Source organism: Paroedura picta, chromosome 12 (genome assembly GCF_049243985.1).
Source record: "Paroedura picta isolate Pp20150507F chromosome 12, Ppicta_v3.0, whole genome shotgun sequence".
Taxonomy (NCBI): Eukaryota; Metazoa; Chordata; class Lepidosauria; order Squamata; family Gekkonidae; genus Paroedura; species Paroedura picta.
The window spans coordinates 48,394,765-48,413,197 of record NC_135380.1 but is presented as its reverse complement, the minus strand read 5'-3'; the positions used below and the strand labels follow the sequence as shown (position 1 = coordinate 48,413,197).

General features: G+C 48.8%; 2 protein-coding genes across 2 annotated transcripts in view; one reads left to right on the top strand and one right to left on the bottom strand.

Moving 5' to 3' along the window:
• BRD3 (bromodomain containing 3) overlaps positions 1-18,433 on the bottom strand; it is a 184,685-nt gene that overhangs the window by 156,399 nt on the left and 9,853 nt on the right. The window lies entirely within an intron of this gene.
• On the top strand, positions 3,116-6,011 carry LOC143821894 (uncharacterized). Its single transcript, XM_077306384.1, has 2 exons — positions 3,116-3,917; positions 5,669-6,011. The coding sequence occupies exons 1-2, from the start codon at positions 3,528-3,530 to the stop codon at positions 5,741-5,743; spliced, it is 465 nt and encodes a 154-aa protein (XP_077162499.1). The 5' UTR covers positions 3,116-3,527; the 3' UTR covers positions 5,744-6,011.

The following is an 18,433-nucleotide window of genomic DNA, read 5'->3' as shown; positions in this document are numbered from 1 at the left end:
CATCAGACCAACCGTATCTTTTTTCGAGAAAGTGACTACTTTCCTGGATCAGGGGAATGCTGTGGACATCGTTTATCTGGATTTCAGTAAAGCGTTTGATAAAGTTCCACATGATATCCTTGACGTTCGTAAAATGTGGTATGGATCCTCATTCAGGTGGCTCGATAACTGCTTGACAGATCATAACCAAAGGTTACTTGTTAACGGTTCAGCATCCTCTTGGGGAAAAGTGACAACTGGAGTTCCACAGGGATCTGTCCTGGGGCCTGTGTTGTTCAACATATTTAGAAATGATTTGGATGAGGGTTTAGAGGGGATAGTTATTAAATTTGCAGACGATACTAAAATGGGAGGGGTAGTAAACACAACCGAAGACAGAATCAGAATACAGGATGATCTTGATAGGCTCGATAATTAGGCTAAATTGAATAAAATGTTCAATAGGGACAAATGTAAAGTTCTGCATTTAGGTAGGAAAAACCATAGACACTAATATTGCATGGAGGAGACTTGTCTTGGCAGTAGCAAGTGCGAAAAGGATCTAGGAGTCTTAGTATACCACACATTGAACATGAGTCAACAGTGTGACTCGGTGGCTAAAAAGGGAAATGGGATTTGGGGCTGTATCAAACGGAGTGTCGTGTCCAGATCATGGGAGGTGATGATACCCCTTTGCTCTGGTTTGACCTCACTTGGACTACTGTGTTCAGTTTTTGGCACCCCAGTTGAGGGATGTAGACAAACTAGAGCGTGTCCAGAGGAGGGCAACAAAGATGGTGAGGGTTTGAAGACCAAGACATATGAGGAAAGGTTGTGGGAGCTTGGTCTGTTTAGCCTGGAGCGGATACGACTGAGAGGGGATATTATTACCATCTTTAAGTATGCGATATATAGGATGGAGAAGAGTTGTTCTCTCTTGCCCCGGAGGGACGGACTAGAACCAATGGGATGAAATTAATTCAAAAGAAATTCCGTCTCAACATCCAGAAGAAGTTCCTGACAGAGCTTAAGGGGGTGGCAGGTTACAGTGGATGAGCGATAGGTTTGTGAGTGTCCTACATAGTGCAGGGGGTTGGACTAGATGAGGGTTTAGTCAACCTGTCCTCCAGATGTTCATGGACTACCATTCCCATGAGCACCTGCCAGCGTTTGCGGGCAGGGGCTCATGGGAATGGTAGTCCATGAACATCTGGAGGACCACAGATTGACTACCCCTGGACTAGATGACCTATGAGGTCCCTTCCAACTCTATTATTCTATGATTCTTGCAGAGATGTGTCAGATAGCCTCCCTCCCAGGCCACTAGTTATTCTTTGGAGATACATCATTGTGCTTCACACACCATTTAGGAATTACTGTCCTAGGTGTTAATGCCTGACATGATTTATAGTAGCCTTTCCCAACATACTTTTCTCTCTTCAGCCACATTCAGAGTGCTTCAGCTGACTGAACACTGGATGTTGCTTTATGTTCTGGTGTGTAGCTGTCATAAGACTGAAGGGAGCCTTCCTTTCTAACAGCAAGTAAACGACCAGTTGGATCAGGGTTGGGTGGCACTGCTTGTGCCATTTTACCTCTCAGCAGCATTCCACACAGTCAACTATGAACTTGTTCACCACCTGTCCAATGCCAGGGGACAGCTCTTCAGTGGCTGATTTTTCTCAGGGATTGCGGACAGAGGGTAGCAATAGGAGAGAGATCGAGCCACCACGAACTTGCTTGTGTCCCTCAGGAGTTCTTTCTCCAATCATATTCAACATCTTCATGTGCCCTCTTTGCCCCACTGGTGTGGAAGTTCAGACTGGGATGTCATCAATATGCAGATGACACCCAGCTCTTCGTTCTGATGGTTGGCTGCCCTTATTCTCCCTCAGAAGGATTTGCCAGATACCTGGAAGCAGTGACGAGGTGGCTCAAGCAGAGTCAACTGAAGTTCAACCCTTCAAATATGGAGGTCCTACTGCTAGGCAGAAAGGGTCCAAGTGAGGAAGCATGCCCACCCAAACTGGACGGAGTGTAGCTTTGAGTGGCTCACTCCGCCAAAACCTGGGCGTGATATTCGATACCTTCCTTTCAATGGAGGCTCAGGTCACAAAAGTAGCACGGCTGGTATTCTGTCATCTTCACCAAGCCAAACTAATTGTGCCCAACTTAACCCCAGAATGCCAGTGATACATGCAACGGTCATCTCTAGACTGGACTTCTGCAACTCACTTTACACAGGCCTGCCTTTAACTTTGATCTGGAAACTACAGCTGGTCCAGAATGCAGCGGCCAGGATCCTCACAGCATGTCAAGTCAAGTCTTTATTATTACGGTACTAGACCAGTAGTCAAATTACAAGGTACATAAAAACATCTGGCATTAACAAGATAAAAGAATCATTGATAACTTAAATATTATAAAAGATAAAAACATTCCCGCTATAAGAATCATTCTGGTTTTAAAACTCACAAGCATTATCTCAAGCAATTGAGACTATCTCTACCTAAGTTGTTCCGAATCCAACCAGCTCTTCCTTGTTTTGATTGCTCTCCAAGCAAATCTGGCCACAACAGAAGTTATTTCTGTGCTTTTGTCTGACAACATGTCTGTGATTGCCTCTGAGTTGGGCTTATTCTGTAGGGAAGATATAAGTTCTCCCCTGAATTGATTGTATAGCCTACATTGTAATACATGTTCAGATGTCTCAATGCTCCCATCCTGGCAGATGCATAAACAATCACAGATGGGTATTTTTTTGAATAAGCCTTCCCTAAAAGCGGATGGGAGCATGTTATATCGTAAGAGAGTAAATGATCTATGTTCTGGGAAACCAGATTAGATAAATAAGGATGTCAGGATCAGTCCCCTACTCTCTGCCATGAGCGTACCAGGCTGACCAGAGAGACTCCATTTTGTGTGTGTGTAATCCTTTATGCTTATGACTCTGTAGTAACTCTTGGAACCTCTATCCTCCTTTGATGACTCTGAGCTTTTCACACTGCATTCTCCCCTGCTGTGCTACTATGTTGCAAGTACCCCTGTAAACAGCTTATCTACAAAGAGAGGCGCCAATTCGACTAAAGCCACGAAGACGGAGACGATCTGGCAGGAAGCACCTGGCAGGGGGGGAACTGGGGACTGTTGGGGGGGGGAGAATTGTATTGATAACTGCTTGCTTCCCCAATATTGAACAGTCTTGACTTCAGAGGTTAGAGTGCTCAGAACTACTTCCAATTAAAGCGTTCTATCAAACCAGAAGCTTCGTTGTGAGTCTGTCTGCCTTTGACAGTAAGTCAAGACTCACAATGCTCTTTCTCCGGACCGATGGCCGAGTTTGGAGGGGGCCTAACTCTTATCGAAATCCCGGACAAGGAGGACGGTACGGACACCCAGGAAGGGGGAACTGGTCTCGCCAACCGCGGCCCAAACTGGGGCCCAAGCCAGGACGGCTGCCCAGACCCTATTCCGGTCCGGGATGGCCAGGGCATTGGACAGCCTGACGTTCCATTTCTTTCTGGAGCGGCACCTCATGGAAAGGCGACATGTCCAGATACGACGACCCCACGGTCGAGATCGAGTGGGGCCTGGACCTCAGGAGAGGGTTTCCTGACCAGGAGGCCATGATAGTGATGGAGAATATAGATCTCCGCGATCGCATGGACCAGTTGCGTGACTGGCTGACCACGATGACGGGCAAGTTGGGTGAAGAATCGCAGAGGGACGCTCGCTTCTTCCTAGCCGAGCTGCGTCACCCAGTGCTGATATCCGAAGAGGGGGCCGCCATCGTCCTCCCGGACCCGAGAGCCGGGACCGAAGGAGAAGCTGTGCCTGTGGGCGCGGTGGGAATTCCACGCCCTGATGCGAGGGCACTCCGCAGGCCACCGCCACCAGGAGATGGGGCCGCGCCCGCAGAACCAAGAGTGCGGATAAAGGTGTGGATAAAGGAAGGGCACTAATATTTGACTATTTTTAACACCCCTTTTGGCCAATTTGAGTACACCGACATGCCGTTTGGATTGGCCAGCGCTCCGGGCGTGTTCATGAATGTAATTAATGAAGTGATGCATGATTTATTGTACAAAGGGGCCCTGGTTGATATTTGCTGTATTCAGAAGACCCCTTAGAACAGGGGTAGTCAAACTGCGGTCCTTCAGTTGTTCATGGACTACAATTCCCATTAGCCCCTGCCAGCATTTGTAGTAAATGAACACCTGGAGGACCACAGGTTGACTACCCCTGCCCTAGAACACGTGTCGTTAGTGAAGGAGGTTCTGCGCAAGCTGTGGGCGAACCACATCTACGCTAAGCTGTCTAAATGTGAGTTTCATCAGGATTGTGTAGACTTCCTGGGCTACCAGGTGTCCCATGCAGGGATTGAAATGGACCCAGGAAAGATCCAAGACTTGCTAGCCTGGGAGCCTCCCTGCACGTGGAAGCAATTGCAAAGTTTCTTGGGGTTCACCAATTTCTACCGTTTGTTCATCCCCAATTTTGCCAAAGTGGCGCTCCCCCTGACTGACTTGCTAAAGACAAAGGGGGGGGGGGGAAGCAAGCGGTAAGCCAAGTGCGCCTTTGGCTTGGTCGAAGCAGTGTCAGGCAACATTCAAACGCCTTAAGACGTTGTTCACCACGGAACCCGTGTCGGCTCATGCAGACCACAGTAAGGTCTTTACCGTGCAGGTAGACTCCTCGGATGTAGCTATGGGGGCCGTGATCCTCCAGGAGGGGGAGGACAGGAAGCTACACCCGTTCGCGTACATTTCCAAGAAGTTTGCAGGTCCCGAAAAGAACTGGGCAATATGGGAGAAGGAAGCGGCCTCTGTGAAACTTGCCTTGGCCACTTGGCGACATTGACTTGAGGGAGTAGCCCACCCTTTCATTGTTTAGACCAGTGGTCCCCAACCTGCGGGCTGCGGCCCGGTGCCCGGTGCAAGCTCTGAGTTTGCCTACAACAATGGGGTTCACTCTTCCACGGGAGTGTCTCCGTTTAAAGTGGTCTATGGTAGCGATCCCCAACCTGTGGGCCGCGGACCACATGTGGTCCTTCGACTAATTGGAGGTGGGCCCCGAAGGACGCCTTCCCCCCCCCCAGCGCTTTCGTTCATCCCCCCAGCCCTTTACAACACACTTTATTGTTGTGGCGTGTCTGTATCTTATTTTGAAGGGATGTTTAAACATTACCATAGTGATCAGAGAGTGCTACGGCAGTGGTTGAGAGTAGAGGAATAAACTACCCCCCCACCGGGCATTAGTAAAAGGCATTGAGTGGTCCCCGGTAAGTGGTCCCTGGCATTGAGTGGTCCCCGGTGATAAAAAGGTTGGGGACCACTGGTCTATGGGACTGACCTGACGACGGTGCCCTCTTGGGAGCTTTCCTCGCCAAGTTCCCTGGACATACAAAAATGGGCTAGCGGAATTTCGTTGGCATGGCCAGAAATCATGAAATGCCTGGAGGAGGCTAAGCGTTCATACAAAGCCCAAGCTGATAAAAAGAGGGCCACGGCCCCGTGTGGGTCGTGGGGGACCTAGCTTATTTGTCAACCAAGAATCTGCGCAGCCAGCAGCCCTCGCGCAAACTGGGGCCGAAATTCGTGGGCCCTTTCCCGGTGAAAAGGCTAATTAACTCTGTGACTGTTGAGTTGTCCTTGCCTAAAACTTACGTACATCCCGTTTTTCATTCTAGCTTGCTGAAGAGAGTCCTGCCTCCGGACGACTGGAACCTTTCTCCTGCTGCCCCCATCCCTGTTTTTGTAGATAAGGACAAATAATACGAAGTGAACAAGATCTTGGACTCTCGTTGGCATAAAGGGAAATTACAATACCTGGTGGATTGGAATGAGTTTCCCATGGGGGACCATGAATGGGTGAAGGCTGGGAATGTTCGGGCTCCTAAACTGCTAAGGTAATTGCACCGTGAGTTCCCGCATTGCCCACGGCCAATCGATGGGGGCTAGCGGGGGGGAAGGGGCTCTTGGAAGGGCAGAATGTCAGGAACGGTCCCCCTGCTCTCTGCCATGAGCGTACCAGGCTGACCAGAGAGACACCATTTTGTGTGTGTGTAATCCTTTATGCTTATGACTCTGTGGTAACTCTTTGAACCTCTATCCTCCTTTGATGACCCTGAGCTTTTCACACTGCATTCTCCCCTGCTGTGCTACTATGTTGCAAGTACCCCTGTAAACAGCTTATCTACAAAGAGAGGCGCCAATTCGACTAAGGCCACGAAGACGGAGACGATCTGGCAGGAAGCCCAGGCTGGCACCTGACAGGAAGGAATATTCCTCCCTGGGAACTGGGGACCGTTTGGGCGGGAGAATTGTATTGATAACTGCTTGCTTCCCCGATATCGAACAGTCTTGACTTCAGATGTTAGAGTGCTCAGAACTACCTCCGATTAACGCTTTCTATCAAACCAGAAGCTTCGTTGTGTGAGTCTGGCCTTGGATGTGGTGTTTGATGGCTTCAGACGTCTCTCTATAGCCAAAGTGGACAGGCTGCTGGGGAAGGTGCGGGCGACCACTTGTCTTCTAGATCCCTGCCTTTCCTGGCTCCTGAAGGAAGGGGGAGCCAAGGGTAGGAGAGCAGCTCCCTGACATTGTTAACTGCTCCCTCCAATCGGGAGTTTCCCGAGCTGTTAAAGGAGGCAGTGGTCTGCCCGCTCCTTAAAAAATCATCGCTGGATCCACGGGACCCAGCCAGCTACCACCCAGTTGTCCATTTAGCATTCCTGGGAAAGGGCCGTAGTGGACCAATTCCTGAAGTTCGGCGCTTCCATCTGGCTTCTGTCCTGGCCACGGGGTGGTGTCGGTGTTGGTCGCCCTGACGGATGACCTCCGTCGCCAGCTGGACCGAGGCGGTTCTGCTGTGTTGTATTAGATCTGTCGACCATGAGCTACTAGCATGCTGCCTCGCTGGGATGGGGATAAGGGGTACCGCATTATGCTGGATATGCTCCTTCCTCCTAAACCGGATTCAACGGGTGGCATTGGGGGATGAGTTATCTAGTCCGTTTGGGTTCCCTTGTGGAGTTCCACAGGGCTCAGGGCTCTCTCCCACGCTCTTTAACATCTTTATACGCCCTTTGGCCCAGCTGGTCAGAAGTTCGGCTTGGATTGCCATGAGTATGCTGATGACACCCAGCTTTATCTCCTGATGGATGGCCGCCCGAATTCCTCCCAGATCCATTTGCCAGATGTTTGGAAGCTGTGGCTGGATAGCTCGAGCAGAGCCGCCTGAAACGCAACTCTGCCAAGACGGAGGTCCTGTGGTTTGGGGGGAAGTTCAGGAAGCGGGACTATCCACCTTGGCCAGGACGCAAATGACCATCACGTCCCAAGACAGGAATTTGGGTGTGACCTTGAATGCCTCGTTAACATTTGAAGCCCAGGTCAAGAAGGTAGCAGGCCAGGCTTCTTTCCATCTTCACCAGGCTCGGCTACTAGCACTTTATCCTGACCACCTGTCCACCATGATCCATGCAACGGTCTCCTCCAGAATAGATTTGTGTAACTCGCTTTACGTGGGCCTACCCTTGCGCCTGATCTGGAAATTACAGCTGGTGCAAAATGCAGGTGCTAGGGTCCCCACAGGTACATCTTGGAGGACCCACATCCAGCCTGTGCTGAGGCAGCTGCACTGGCTACCGATTGGCAGCCAGATCAGATTCAAGGTTATGGTTTTAACCTTTAAGACAGTGGTCCCCAACCTTTCTGAGGTTGGGGACCGGCAGGGCATCGGGGCGTGGCCCGCGGCCCGCGTGGGCCACGCCCACGGGCCGCGCCCCACATCGGGCCGCGCCCACGAGCCGCGCCCGCACAATGGGCCGCACCCGCAGGCCGCGCCCCTGCATCGGGCCGCGCCCGCACATCGGGCAGCGCCCGCACATCGGGCCGCGCCCGCACATCGGGCCGCGCCCGCGAGCCGCGTCCGCATGGGCGCGGCCCGGCCCCGATTCCCTGGGGAAGTTTTTTACTGCGGGGGGGAGGGGCGGGGAGAGGGAGCCGCGGCCCGGCACCATGGCCTTTGCGGCCTGGCACCGGGCCGCGGCCCGCAGGTTGGGGACCACTGCTTTAAGACCCTCCACAGTCTGGGACCCACATACTTGCAAGACCACCTTGCACCCTATGCCCCCCGCAGGGCCTTACGCTCTCTGGGGACAAACTTGTTGGTGATTCCCAGCACCCGGGAGGCGCGCCCGGCCTCGACCAGGGCCAGTGCCTTTTCAGTCCTGGCCCCTACCTGGTGGAATGAGCTCCCGGAAGAGCTGCAGGACCTGCGGGATTTGTCAGCTTTCCACAGGGCCTGCAAAACGGAGCTCTTTCACCTGGTCTGTTGTTCAGGCCGGCGCCTCCTGGTAAGATCGCCCCCCCCCCCTCTCAGGGCTATATATGCTGTGATCCCTGGTCTCCTCCCTGGGAATGCCACTTTTGCTGGGTTGGTTGGGCCGGACAACATATCTGTTTTGTAGGATGTTTTATGTATTAAGGGTTTTATGGGGTTTTATATGTTGTTACCCGCCACGAGCCTTAGGGGAGTGGCGGGCTATAAACTGAAATAAATAAATAAATAAATAATAATAATAGTAATAATAATAATGGGGCCCGCAAAACAGAGCTCCTCCACCAGGCATTTGGTTGAGGTCGGACAGAGCCAGTACTTTCCACTGGGGCCCTCGAGCCCCCTTCCCATAAAAATCACCGTCTGACTCATCCAACCACAGGGCTGTCAGTATGCTGTAGTTTAAATTACTGTTCTCACCATTGTTCTACTGTTTTAATATATTGTTCTATTGTTATTTACTGTACTGTTATCATTCTTAGCTACTGATTTTTCTGTACTGTTCCCATTCTGCTAAGTTTTATGTAAATGACCCTGAGCCTCGGGAGGGTAGTATATAAATGTAAATGTATTACATATAAATGTAATAAAATAAATTTGTGTATTAAGCTATTAAGTAAATCTTACATTTACTACTAAAGATGGAGCCAAAGATTCAGCCAAAGATGGAGAACTTCTATCCAGTTAATAAAAAGAAGACCAGGAGCTGATTGTGGTTCAGATCATCAGCTTCTTGTTGCAAAATTTAGGCTTAAATTGAAGAAAGTAGGGAAAAGCACTAGGCCACTCAGGTATGAACTAAATCATATCCCCGACGAATATACAGTAGAGGTGACAAATAGATTTAAGGAATTAGATCTGATAGAGTGCCTGAAGAACTATGGACGGAGGTTCGCAACATTGTACAACTAAAACCACCCCAAAGAAAAAGAAATGCAAGAAATGAAAATGGCTGTCTGAGGAAGCTTTACAAATAGCTAACAAGAGAAGGGAAGTGAAAGGCAAGGGAGAAAGAGAAAGATACACTGAATTGAATGCAGAATTCCAGAGATAAGCTAGAAGAGATAAGAATGCTTTCTTAAATGAACAGTGCAAACAAATAGAAGAAAACAAAAGAATGGGGAGGACCAGAGATCTTTTCAAGAAAATTGGAGATATGAAGAGAACGTTTCATGCAAAGATGGGTATGATAAAGGACCAAAATGGTAGGGACCTCACAGAAGCAGAAGAGATTTAAAAAAGGTGGCAAAATTATACAGAGGAACTATACAAGAGCGAGTTTAACATCCCTAATAACCACAATGGGGTAGTTACTGACCTGGAGCCAGACATCCTGGAATGTGAAGTCAAATGGGCCATAGGAGGTCTGAGCAACAATAAAGCTAGTGGTGGTGACAGCATTCCAATTGAACTATTAAAAATCTTAAAAGATGATGCAGTAAAAGTGCTACACTCAATATGCCAGCAAATATGGAAAACTCAACAATGGCCACAGGATTGGAAAAGGTCAGTTTACATTCCAATCCCAAAGAAGGGCAATGCCAAAGAATGTTCAAACTACCGCACCATTGCACTCATTTCTCATGCTAGCAAGGTTATGCTCAAAATCCTATAAGCTAGGCTCCAGCAATATGTGGACCAAGAACTTCCAGAAGTACAGGCAGGATTCCGAAGAGGCAGAAGAACTAGAGATCAAACTGCCAACATACGCTGGATCATGGAGAAAGCTAGGGAGACACTTGCTCCTTGGGAGGAAAGCTATGGCAAATCTAGACAGCATCACCCTGCCAACAAAAGTGCGTTTAGTCAAGGCTATGGTCTTCCCAGTTGCAATGTATGGCTGTGAAGGTTGGACCATAAGGAAGGCCGAGCGTCAAAGAATTGAGGCTTTTGAACTCTGGTGCTGGAGAACACTCTTGCGAGTCCCTTGGACTGCAACGCGAACAAACCGGTCAGTCCTAGAGGAGATCAGCCCTGACTGCTCCTTAGAAGGCCAGATCCTGAAGATGAAACTCAAAATACTTTGGCCACCTCATGAGAAGGAAGGACTCTCTGGAGAAGAGCCTAATGCTGGGAGCGATCGAGGGCAAAAGAAGAAGGGGACGACAGAGAATGAGGTGGCTGGATGGAGTTACTGAAGCAGTAGGTGCAAACTTAAATGGACTCCGGGGAATGGTAGAGGACAGGAAGGCCTGGAGGATCATTGTCCATGGGGTTGCAATAGGTCGGACTTGACTTCACACCTAACAACAACATTTACTACAGCACTTCAGTAAGACATCTTTTTACTGAAGTTTGGTCACATGCATATTTATTTAATGAATTAATTGGTTTATCAGCAGGTATTTCAGCCATAAAAATGGTCTCTCTTTAACAGAGGCTCAACATTGAGAAACTGGTCACTGATATAGAGGTAAAAACAGACCATTGTCTGTATTAAAGATACAGGGCATTTTTTCGTAGAATAACAGTTGTATTCCTTGAGAGCTCAGACAACTGAGAGCACGTGGAGAGAGCTACTGGGGAGAGTTGCTGCTGACCAGGTGAGGCTATTGTTCTGCCTGGGTGAGGTGATTGCTGGGTAATTGTTGGGAGGATTAAAAAGGGCTGCTCCTCGCCAGAGGCGCGAGACTTTGGCGCGAGCCGAAGCCTGGGGTTCTTGGCCAAGCAATTAGAATCAGTAGATTATATCAGTAGATTATATTTCCCTAGTACTTGCACTGCCTAGACATTACAATGAACCTCCAGGACACTCATCGCATCATATGCAGTCAGTGTGACATGATTGCCTTCCTCCCAGAAGACGAGATGGACTACAGCTGCCCCAAGTGTAAGCTGGTAAGACTTTTGGAGGAAAAGATTAGGGGATTAGAAAACAGAATTATTACTCTGACCCAAAGTAAGGAAGGGGAGGAGTTCATAGACCAGAGCCCTGAAACTTGGAATAAAGACAATACAACTAGTCCTGAAGAGGATAAGGAGATTGACCACAATAGGGAGCCTGTGCAGACAGTTCGGAAAAAGACTCAACGACGAAGAGCGAGACAGTTCTCGGGGCCTTTGGAGCTCCAGAATAGATTTCAGGCCCTTGGAGAGGAGGTGCAAGGGTCAACAAGGGAAGAGGTCCCCAAACAAAGTCCAAGACAAAGGGAAGAGGCCACGGGGACAGAAGGAAATGGAGTTGAGAAGAAAAAAAAGGAGAGTACTGGTAATTGGAGACTCCCTGCTAAGAGGAATGGATCGCCATGTGGCTGGGCCCGACCCCCTAACCCGAGAGGTGTGTTGCTTGCTAGGGGCGAAAATTAAAGATGTTTCAGAACGGCTGCCCAAACTCCTCAAATCTACGGATCACTACCCATTTGTGATGATCCATGTGGGAACGAATGACATGTCCCTGAATACCATCGTTCCTATTAAAAAAGACTATCAAGATCTGGGGAGGAAGCTCAAGGAAATGGGGGCACAAGTGGTATTCTCTTCAATCTTGCCTGTCAAGGGAAGAGGAATGCGTCGGGAGAGGAAGATAATGGAGGTGAATCACTGGCTGCGTAGTTGGTGCCGGCAGGAGAGATTTGGTTTCTGGGACCACGGGATAGGCTTTCTTGAGGAAGGCCTACTAGTACCTGATGGACTGCACTTATCGAAACTGGGGAAGAATGTGTTTGGCAGGAACCTGGGGAGATTAATCAGGAGAGCTTTAAACTAAAGCCACTAGGGGAAGGAGACGATCAACATAGGGAGTGTATGGAAGGAAAACGATCGGAGGCAGCCCAACCGGCAAGGCCAGCTCATAGGGAACCAAAAGTAAAAGGATTCAGATGTCTTTATACTAACGCCCGAAGCATGGGCAATAAAAAGGAAGAGCTGGAACTTCTCATGCTGATGGAGAGGTATGATGTAGTAGGCATCACAGAAACTTGGTGGAATGATTCTCATGACTGGAATGTAATGGTGGATGGATATGAACTGTTCAGAAAAAACAGAATAGATCGAAGAGGTGGAGGAGTGGCACTGTATGTGAGGAAAGGGCTTACCTGTCAGGAAATTCTAGTGAAGGAGAGCATATCTACAGTGGAAAGCATCTGGGTGAAAATAAGCGAGGGGAAAACAAACAGTGTGGTGGTTGGTGTCTGCTACCAACCGCCTGACCAACGAGAGGATGTGGATGCTGCACTTTGTGAGCAGCTTGAGAAAATATCCAAGCGGCAGGACCTTGTCATCAAGGGTGACTTCAATTTCCCAGATGTGTGCTGGGAAACAAACTCTGCGAAGCGTCCTCAGTCATGCAAGTTTCTGACCTGCCTGGCTGACAATTTCATTTATCAAATGGTAGATGAACCCACAAGAGGTTCAGCCATACTGGACTTAATACTGACCAACAGGCAAGAGTTGGTGGATGAGGTGAAGGAGGTCGGGACCCTAGGGGGAAGTGACCATGTCCTCATAGAATTCCTTTTGAGATGGGGAGCCAAGGAAGCTTGTAGCCAGACGCGGATGTTGGATTTTCGTAGGACAAACTTTAATAAACTCAGAGACATAATGAGTGTCATACCATGGACGAGAATGCTGGAAGGGAAGGGAGCATGTGAAGGGTGGGTGCTACTCAAACAGGAGCTATTGCATGCTCAATCAATGACTATCCCAGAAAGACAAAAACACTGCAGGAGCTCTAAGAAGCCTATTTGGATGAACAGAGAACTTCAAGAGGAACTAAGAAAGAAAAGGAAAATGTTCAGGAAATGGAAGGAAGGACAGAGCTCTAAAGAAGAGTACCTACCAAAGCTGAGAGTGAGCTAAGATTGGCCAGGGAAGCCCATTGTAACAAGAAAAGATTTTCCAGTTATGTGAGGAGCAAATGTAAAGTAAAGGAGGCAATAGGCCCACTGTTGGGTGCGGATGGACAAACTTTAACGGAAGATGCAGAGAAAGCAGAAAGGCTTAGTGCTTATTTTACATCTGTTTTTTCCCACGGGTCAAAGTGTTTAGGCACATCTAGAGATGGCCATAGCCAAAGGACAGTGTCTGGGTGGCAGGTTAACATGGATAGAGAGGTTGTCGAGAGGCATTTAGCTGCACTGGATGAGTTCAAATCCCCTGGTCCGGATGAAATGCACCCGAGAGTACTAAAAGAACTTTCCAGAGAACTTGCACAGCCCTTGTCCATCATCTTCGGAACCTCTTTAAGGACTGGAGATGTCCCGGAGGACTGGAAGAGAGCAAATGTTATTCCGATCTTCAAAAAAGGGAGGAAGGATGACCCGGGAAACTAAAGACCAGTGAGTCTGACCTCTGTTGTGGGGAAGATAATGGAGCAGATATTAAAGGGAGCAATCTGCACACATCTGGAGGACAATTTGGTGATCCAAGCACGTCAGCATGGATTTGTCTCCAACAGGTCCTGCCAGACCAACCTGGTTTCCTTTTTTGACCAAGTAACAGGTTTGCTGGATCGGGGAAATTCGGTTGATGTCATTTACTTGGATTTTAGTAAAGCTTTTGACAAGGTTCCCCATGATGTTCTGATGGATAAATTGAAGGACTGCAATCTGGATTTTCAGATAGTCAGGTGGATAGGGAATTGGTTAGAGAACCGCACTCAAAGAGTTGTTGTCAATGGTGTTTCATCAGACTGGAGAGAGGTGAGTAGCGGGGTACCTCAGGGTTCGGTGCTTGGCCTGGTACTTTTTAACATATTTATTAATGATCTAGATGGGGGGGTGGAGGGACTACTCATCAAGTTTGCAGATGACTCCAAATTGGGAGGACTGGCAAATAATCCGGAAGATAGAGACAGAGTTCAACAAGATCTGAACACAATGGAAAAATGGGCAAATGAGAACAAGATGGGCAAATGAGAACAAGAAAAAAATTTTCACAGTCAGAGTAGTTCAGCAGTGGAATAGGCTGCCTAAGGAGGTGGTGAGCTCCCCCTCACTGGCAGTCTTCAAGCAAAGGTTGGATACACACTTTTCTTGGATGCTTTAGGATGCTTAGGGCTAATCCTGCGTTGAGCAGGGGGTTGAACTAGATGGCCTGTATGGTCCCTTCCAACTCTATGATTCTATGAGGGCTGCGGCTGACCAGCTCTCGGCATTCTTGGAGGAAACTTCGGCACTCGATCCATATCAGTCGGGCTTCCGTCCTGGCCACAGGGTGGAGACGCTGTTGGTTGCCCTTTTGGATAATCTCCGTCGCCAGCTGGACAGAGGTGGGTCGGCCGTGTTGGTCCTTTTGGACCTATCAGCGGCCTTTGACATCGTGGATCACGACCTTCTGATCCATCGCCTCGCCGGCACGGGGATACAGACCACAGCCTTGCGCTGGATATGCTCCTTTCTCCAGAACCGGACCCAGAGGGTTGCGGTGGGGGAAGAGTTCTCGCGTCCCTATGGACTCCCTTGTTGGGTACCGCAGGGTCAGTCCTCTCCCCCACGTTATTCAACATCTTTATGCGCCCTCTGGCCCAACTGGTACGGAGCTTTGGGCTGGGGTGCCACCAGTACGCTTTAATGATCTAGATGAGGGGGTGGAGGGACTACTCATCAAGTTTGCAGATGACACCAAATTGGGAGGACTGGCAAATACTCCGGAAGATAGAGACAAAGTTCAACGAGATCTGAACACAACGGAAAAATGGGCAAATGAGAACAAGATGCAATTTAATAAAGATAAGTGTAAAGTTTTGCATCTGGGTCAGAAAAATGAAAAGCATGCCTACTGGATGGGGGATACGCTTCTAAGTAACACTGTGTGTGAACGAGACCTTGGGGTACTTGTGGATTGTAAACTAAACATGAGCAGGCAGTGTGATGCAGCGGTAAAAAAGGCGAATGGCATTTTGGGCTGTATGAACAGAGGCATCTCATCAAAATCACAAGATGTCATAGTCCCATTGTATACGGCACTGGTCAGACCGCACTTGGAGTACTGTGTGCAGTTCTGGAGGCCTCACTTCAAGAAGGATGTAGATAAAATTGAAAGGGTACAGAGGAGAGCGACAAAGATGATCTGGGGCTAAGGGACCAAGCCCTATGAAGATAGGTTGAGGGACTTGGGAATGTTCAGCCTGGAGAAAAGGAGGTTGAGAGGGGACATGATAGCCCTCTTTAAGTATTTGAAAGTTTGTCACTTGGAGGAGGGCAGGATGCTGTTTCTGTTGGCTGCAGAGGAGAGGACACACAGTAATGGGTTTAAAGTTCAAGTACAACGATATAGGCTAGATATCAGGAAAAAATTTTCAAAGTCAGAGTAGTTCAGCAGTGAATAGGCTGCCTAAGGAGGTGGTGAGCTCCCCCTCACTGGCAGTCTTCAAGCAAAGGTTGGATACACACTTTTCTTGGATGCTTTAGGATGCTTAGGGCTAATCCTGCGTTGAGCAGGGGGTTGGACTAGATGGCCTGTATGGCCCCTTCCAACTCTATGATTCTATGATTCTATGATTCTTGGTTGCCACCTGTCTGAAGAAAACCAAAGACGTAATGGGATTTTATTTACCAAGTGTTATTTACCCTTCATGCATGCCGCAAAATGCTTCAGTTGCCGATTTCTACATGTGAAGCCATAATTAAAGCAACAGGACATTTTCCCACAAGCTTTTTGGTGACTGCTTGTAATACAGAATAGTTTTACAGAAAGGAGATCAGTGCCCAAGGAGAAAATAGCTGTTATGGAGTTCCCTGTTCTTCCTAGGCTCTACCCCCAAATCTCTAGGAGTTTCCCAACCAGGAGCTGCAGACCACATCTCCCCACAGGGGCCATGGCAACCCTAAGGTTAGCCCAACTCAGACATATGTTCAGGCAAACCTACATCATAGGGTTCTTATGATATAAGTAGCAATAAAGCCCTTAAAAATGGGCTTTGAAAGGGGTCTAAGGGGACAGGGGAAGGCCCACTCCGCGGCTCCCTCCCTGCAGCAGTGTCCCGTCAGCCCGCGAAGACGGCTTAGCAGGCTGAAGGGACGGTGGAAAACACCCCCACCGCTGGCTCCCTCCCAGCTCCAGTGTTCCTTAGGGCTGCAAAGCCCTGTCACTGCCTCACTGAGGCCATGAGGAGGCTCCAACCCCCCCCTCCACCCACTCAAAGCGGGATCCTACTTGTCGGCTGCAAAGCCCTGTCGTTGCCTCTCTCTTCATGGGTGAAAATGGAGGCTGCAGCCATGCAGCTTCTAGCAGGAAAGGAGGGAGTGTGGGAGCTGGAGGAGAAGGGCTTTTCTGGGCGCCCCCTGATTGGCCCTAGGCCATCTCAGACAGCCAGGACACTCTCCACCCCTGTTTCACAGGGCTGTTTCACAAATATTAAGAGGAACAATGGATAAGGATGAAAAGGAGTTGTGGAGGAAGTGGACTATAATTATAATTTTAAACTAATAAGGAAATTATAGGAAGGCAAAACTTTTGGACACCTGGAAGGCCTGGTGGGGTTGCTATAGTTTGGCTATGGCTTGACAGTGCCTTCTCCTACCAATAAGAAAATTAGGAAATAATGACCATTTATTAAACCTGATGTATCAATAAAGCTAAACATGTTAAGGAAGAAAAAAAACAAGGGTTTCTGTGTTTTATTTTATTATATATATTTTATTATATTTGCTGTAGAAACCAAATAAATTGAGAGAGATTAAAAGGCCAGCTCTAAAATATTTATCTTTTAAAACCATGTTTGTTCTCTGAGCAACTGTTCATTAAGTTTCTAAAGAGAAAACACACCTTTGTAAAATAAACCACCTCTACCCAGTCCTGCCACATTTGTTCCCTAGCTGAAAAGCAATGCAGCTGATGTAGCCTTTGCCATAAATAGAAAGAAAATCCAGCCCCTGTCCACTTTTCTTAGGCCTTTAGTTCTTCAACTAGTAAGCAAGCCCGCTGCAGGGAAATGCAGCGGGCGCTAGGATTCACCGGCGGCGGGCTGGTCGGCGTCGTCGTTGGTGGCGGCGGCGGCAGCAGGCTTTTTTAGGCAGCAGGCAGGCAGGCTCCCTCGGGCGGTGGCCTGACGCGGCGAGAGGCGCTTCGCGCCTCTCACCACGTCAGGCCGGGAGCAACTGCGAGCCGCGCTGCGCGCGGCTCGCAGTTGCTCAGGCTGGGAATCGGAGGGACCAATCGGCAGGCGCTTTGCGCCTGCCGATTGGTCCCTCCGATTGTCTGTCGTGAGGAAGGGTCCAACCCGGACCCTTCCTCATCACGGACAAAGCCCACCTCAAGGGGGCTTAACGAATTATTTAGTCCGTGGCGCCCGTGGCGCCACGGGCTGTTTAAAGATGTTCAAAACAAGATAATGACAATGACTTACATTTTAAAAAATAGCAAGGCAGGATGAGAGGGTGGCTAATGTTCTGATTTGGTTGGGAAGCGGGGAATTAAAGTACCTCTGAAACATCTGGAGGCAGGATAGGTTACCTGCTTCTGCACAGCAAGCAAAAACTACAGTGGCATCTTTTTCCATCTGCATACTGGGAAAAGCTGCTGTCTGTCTTCTGCGGGGTTTCCAACTGCCTGGAGAGAAGAAAGTTATTTACCCGGTAATGTTATTTACTTTCATGCCAGGAAGAATTTCTGCTGCCCATTTCTACATACTGATAAGGCTGTTTCTCTCCAGGCCTCTTAATAAGCCTGTGGGTCATCTCAGTGGCACTTGTCTTCAGAGATGTGTGGACTTAAACATTAAAACTTGAGCCAAGATGCATAGGATTTTGCTGTCTCAACATTACTAAGCACTGTTGTCTGTTCCACGGTTGACTGTTCCATTGCACTTCTTTCAGCACCTGGATGGTCAAAGAGCTACCCATATCATTCAAACCCAGGAAACCTTGTTCCATCACCCCATACTCTTTGGAGATCTTACAAGCATACCTGGGTGGAGCTTCAGTCCTTGATCCGTTCCAGTACGGTTTCTGACCTGGTGTAGACAGCGTTAGTTGCCCTGACAGACAACCTTCAATGCCAGCTGGACCGAGACAGATCATCACTGCTAATATTACTATTAATAGCAATGTCTGATATTGCCGACCACAAGTGACTCCTTGCTGCCCTATCGATGCAGGGCTCCAGGTGACAGCCCTAAAATGGCTGATCTCGTTTCCCCAAGATCAAGGACAGAGAATGATAATTGGGGAGA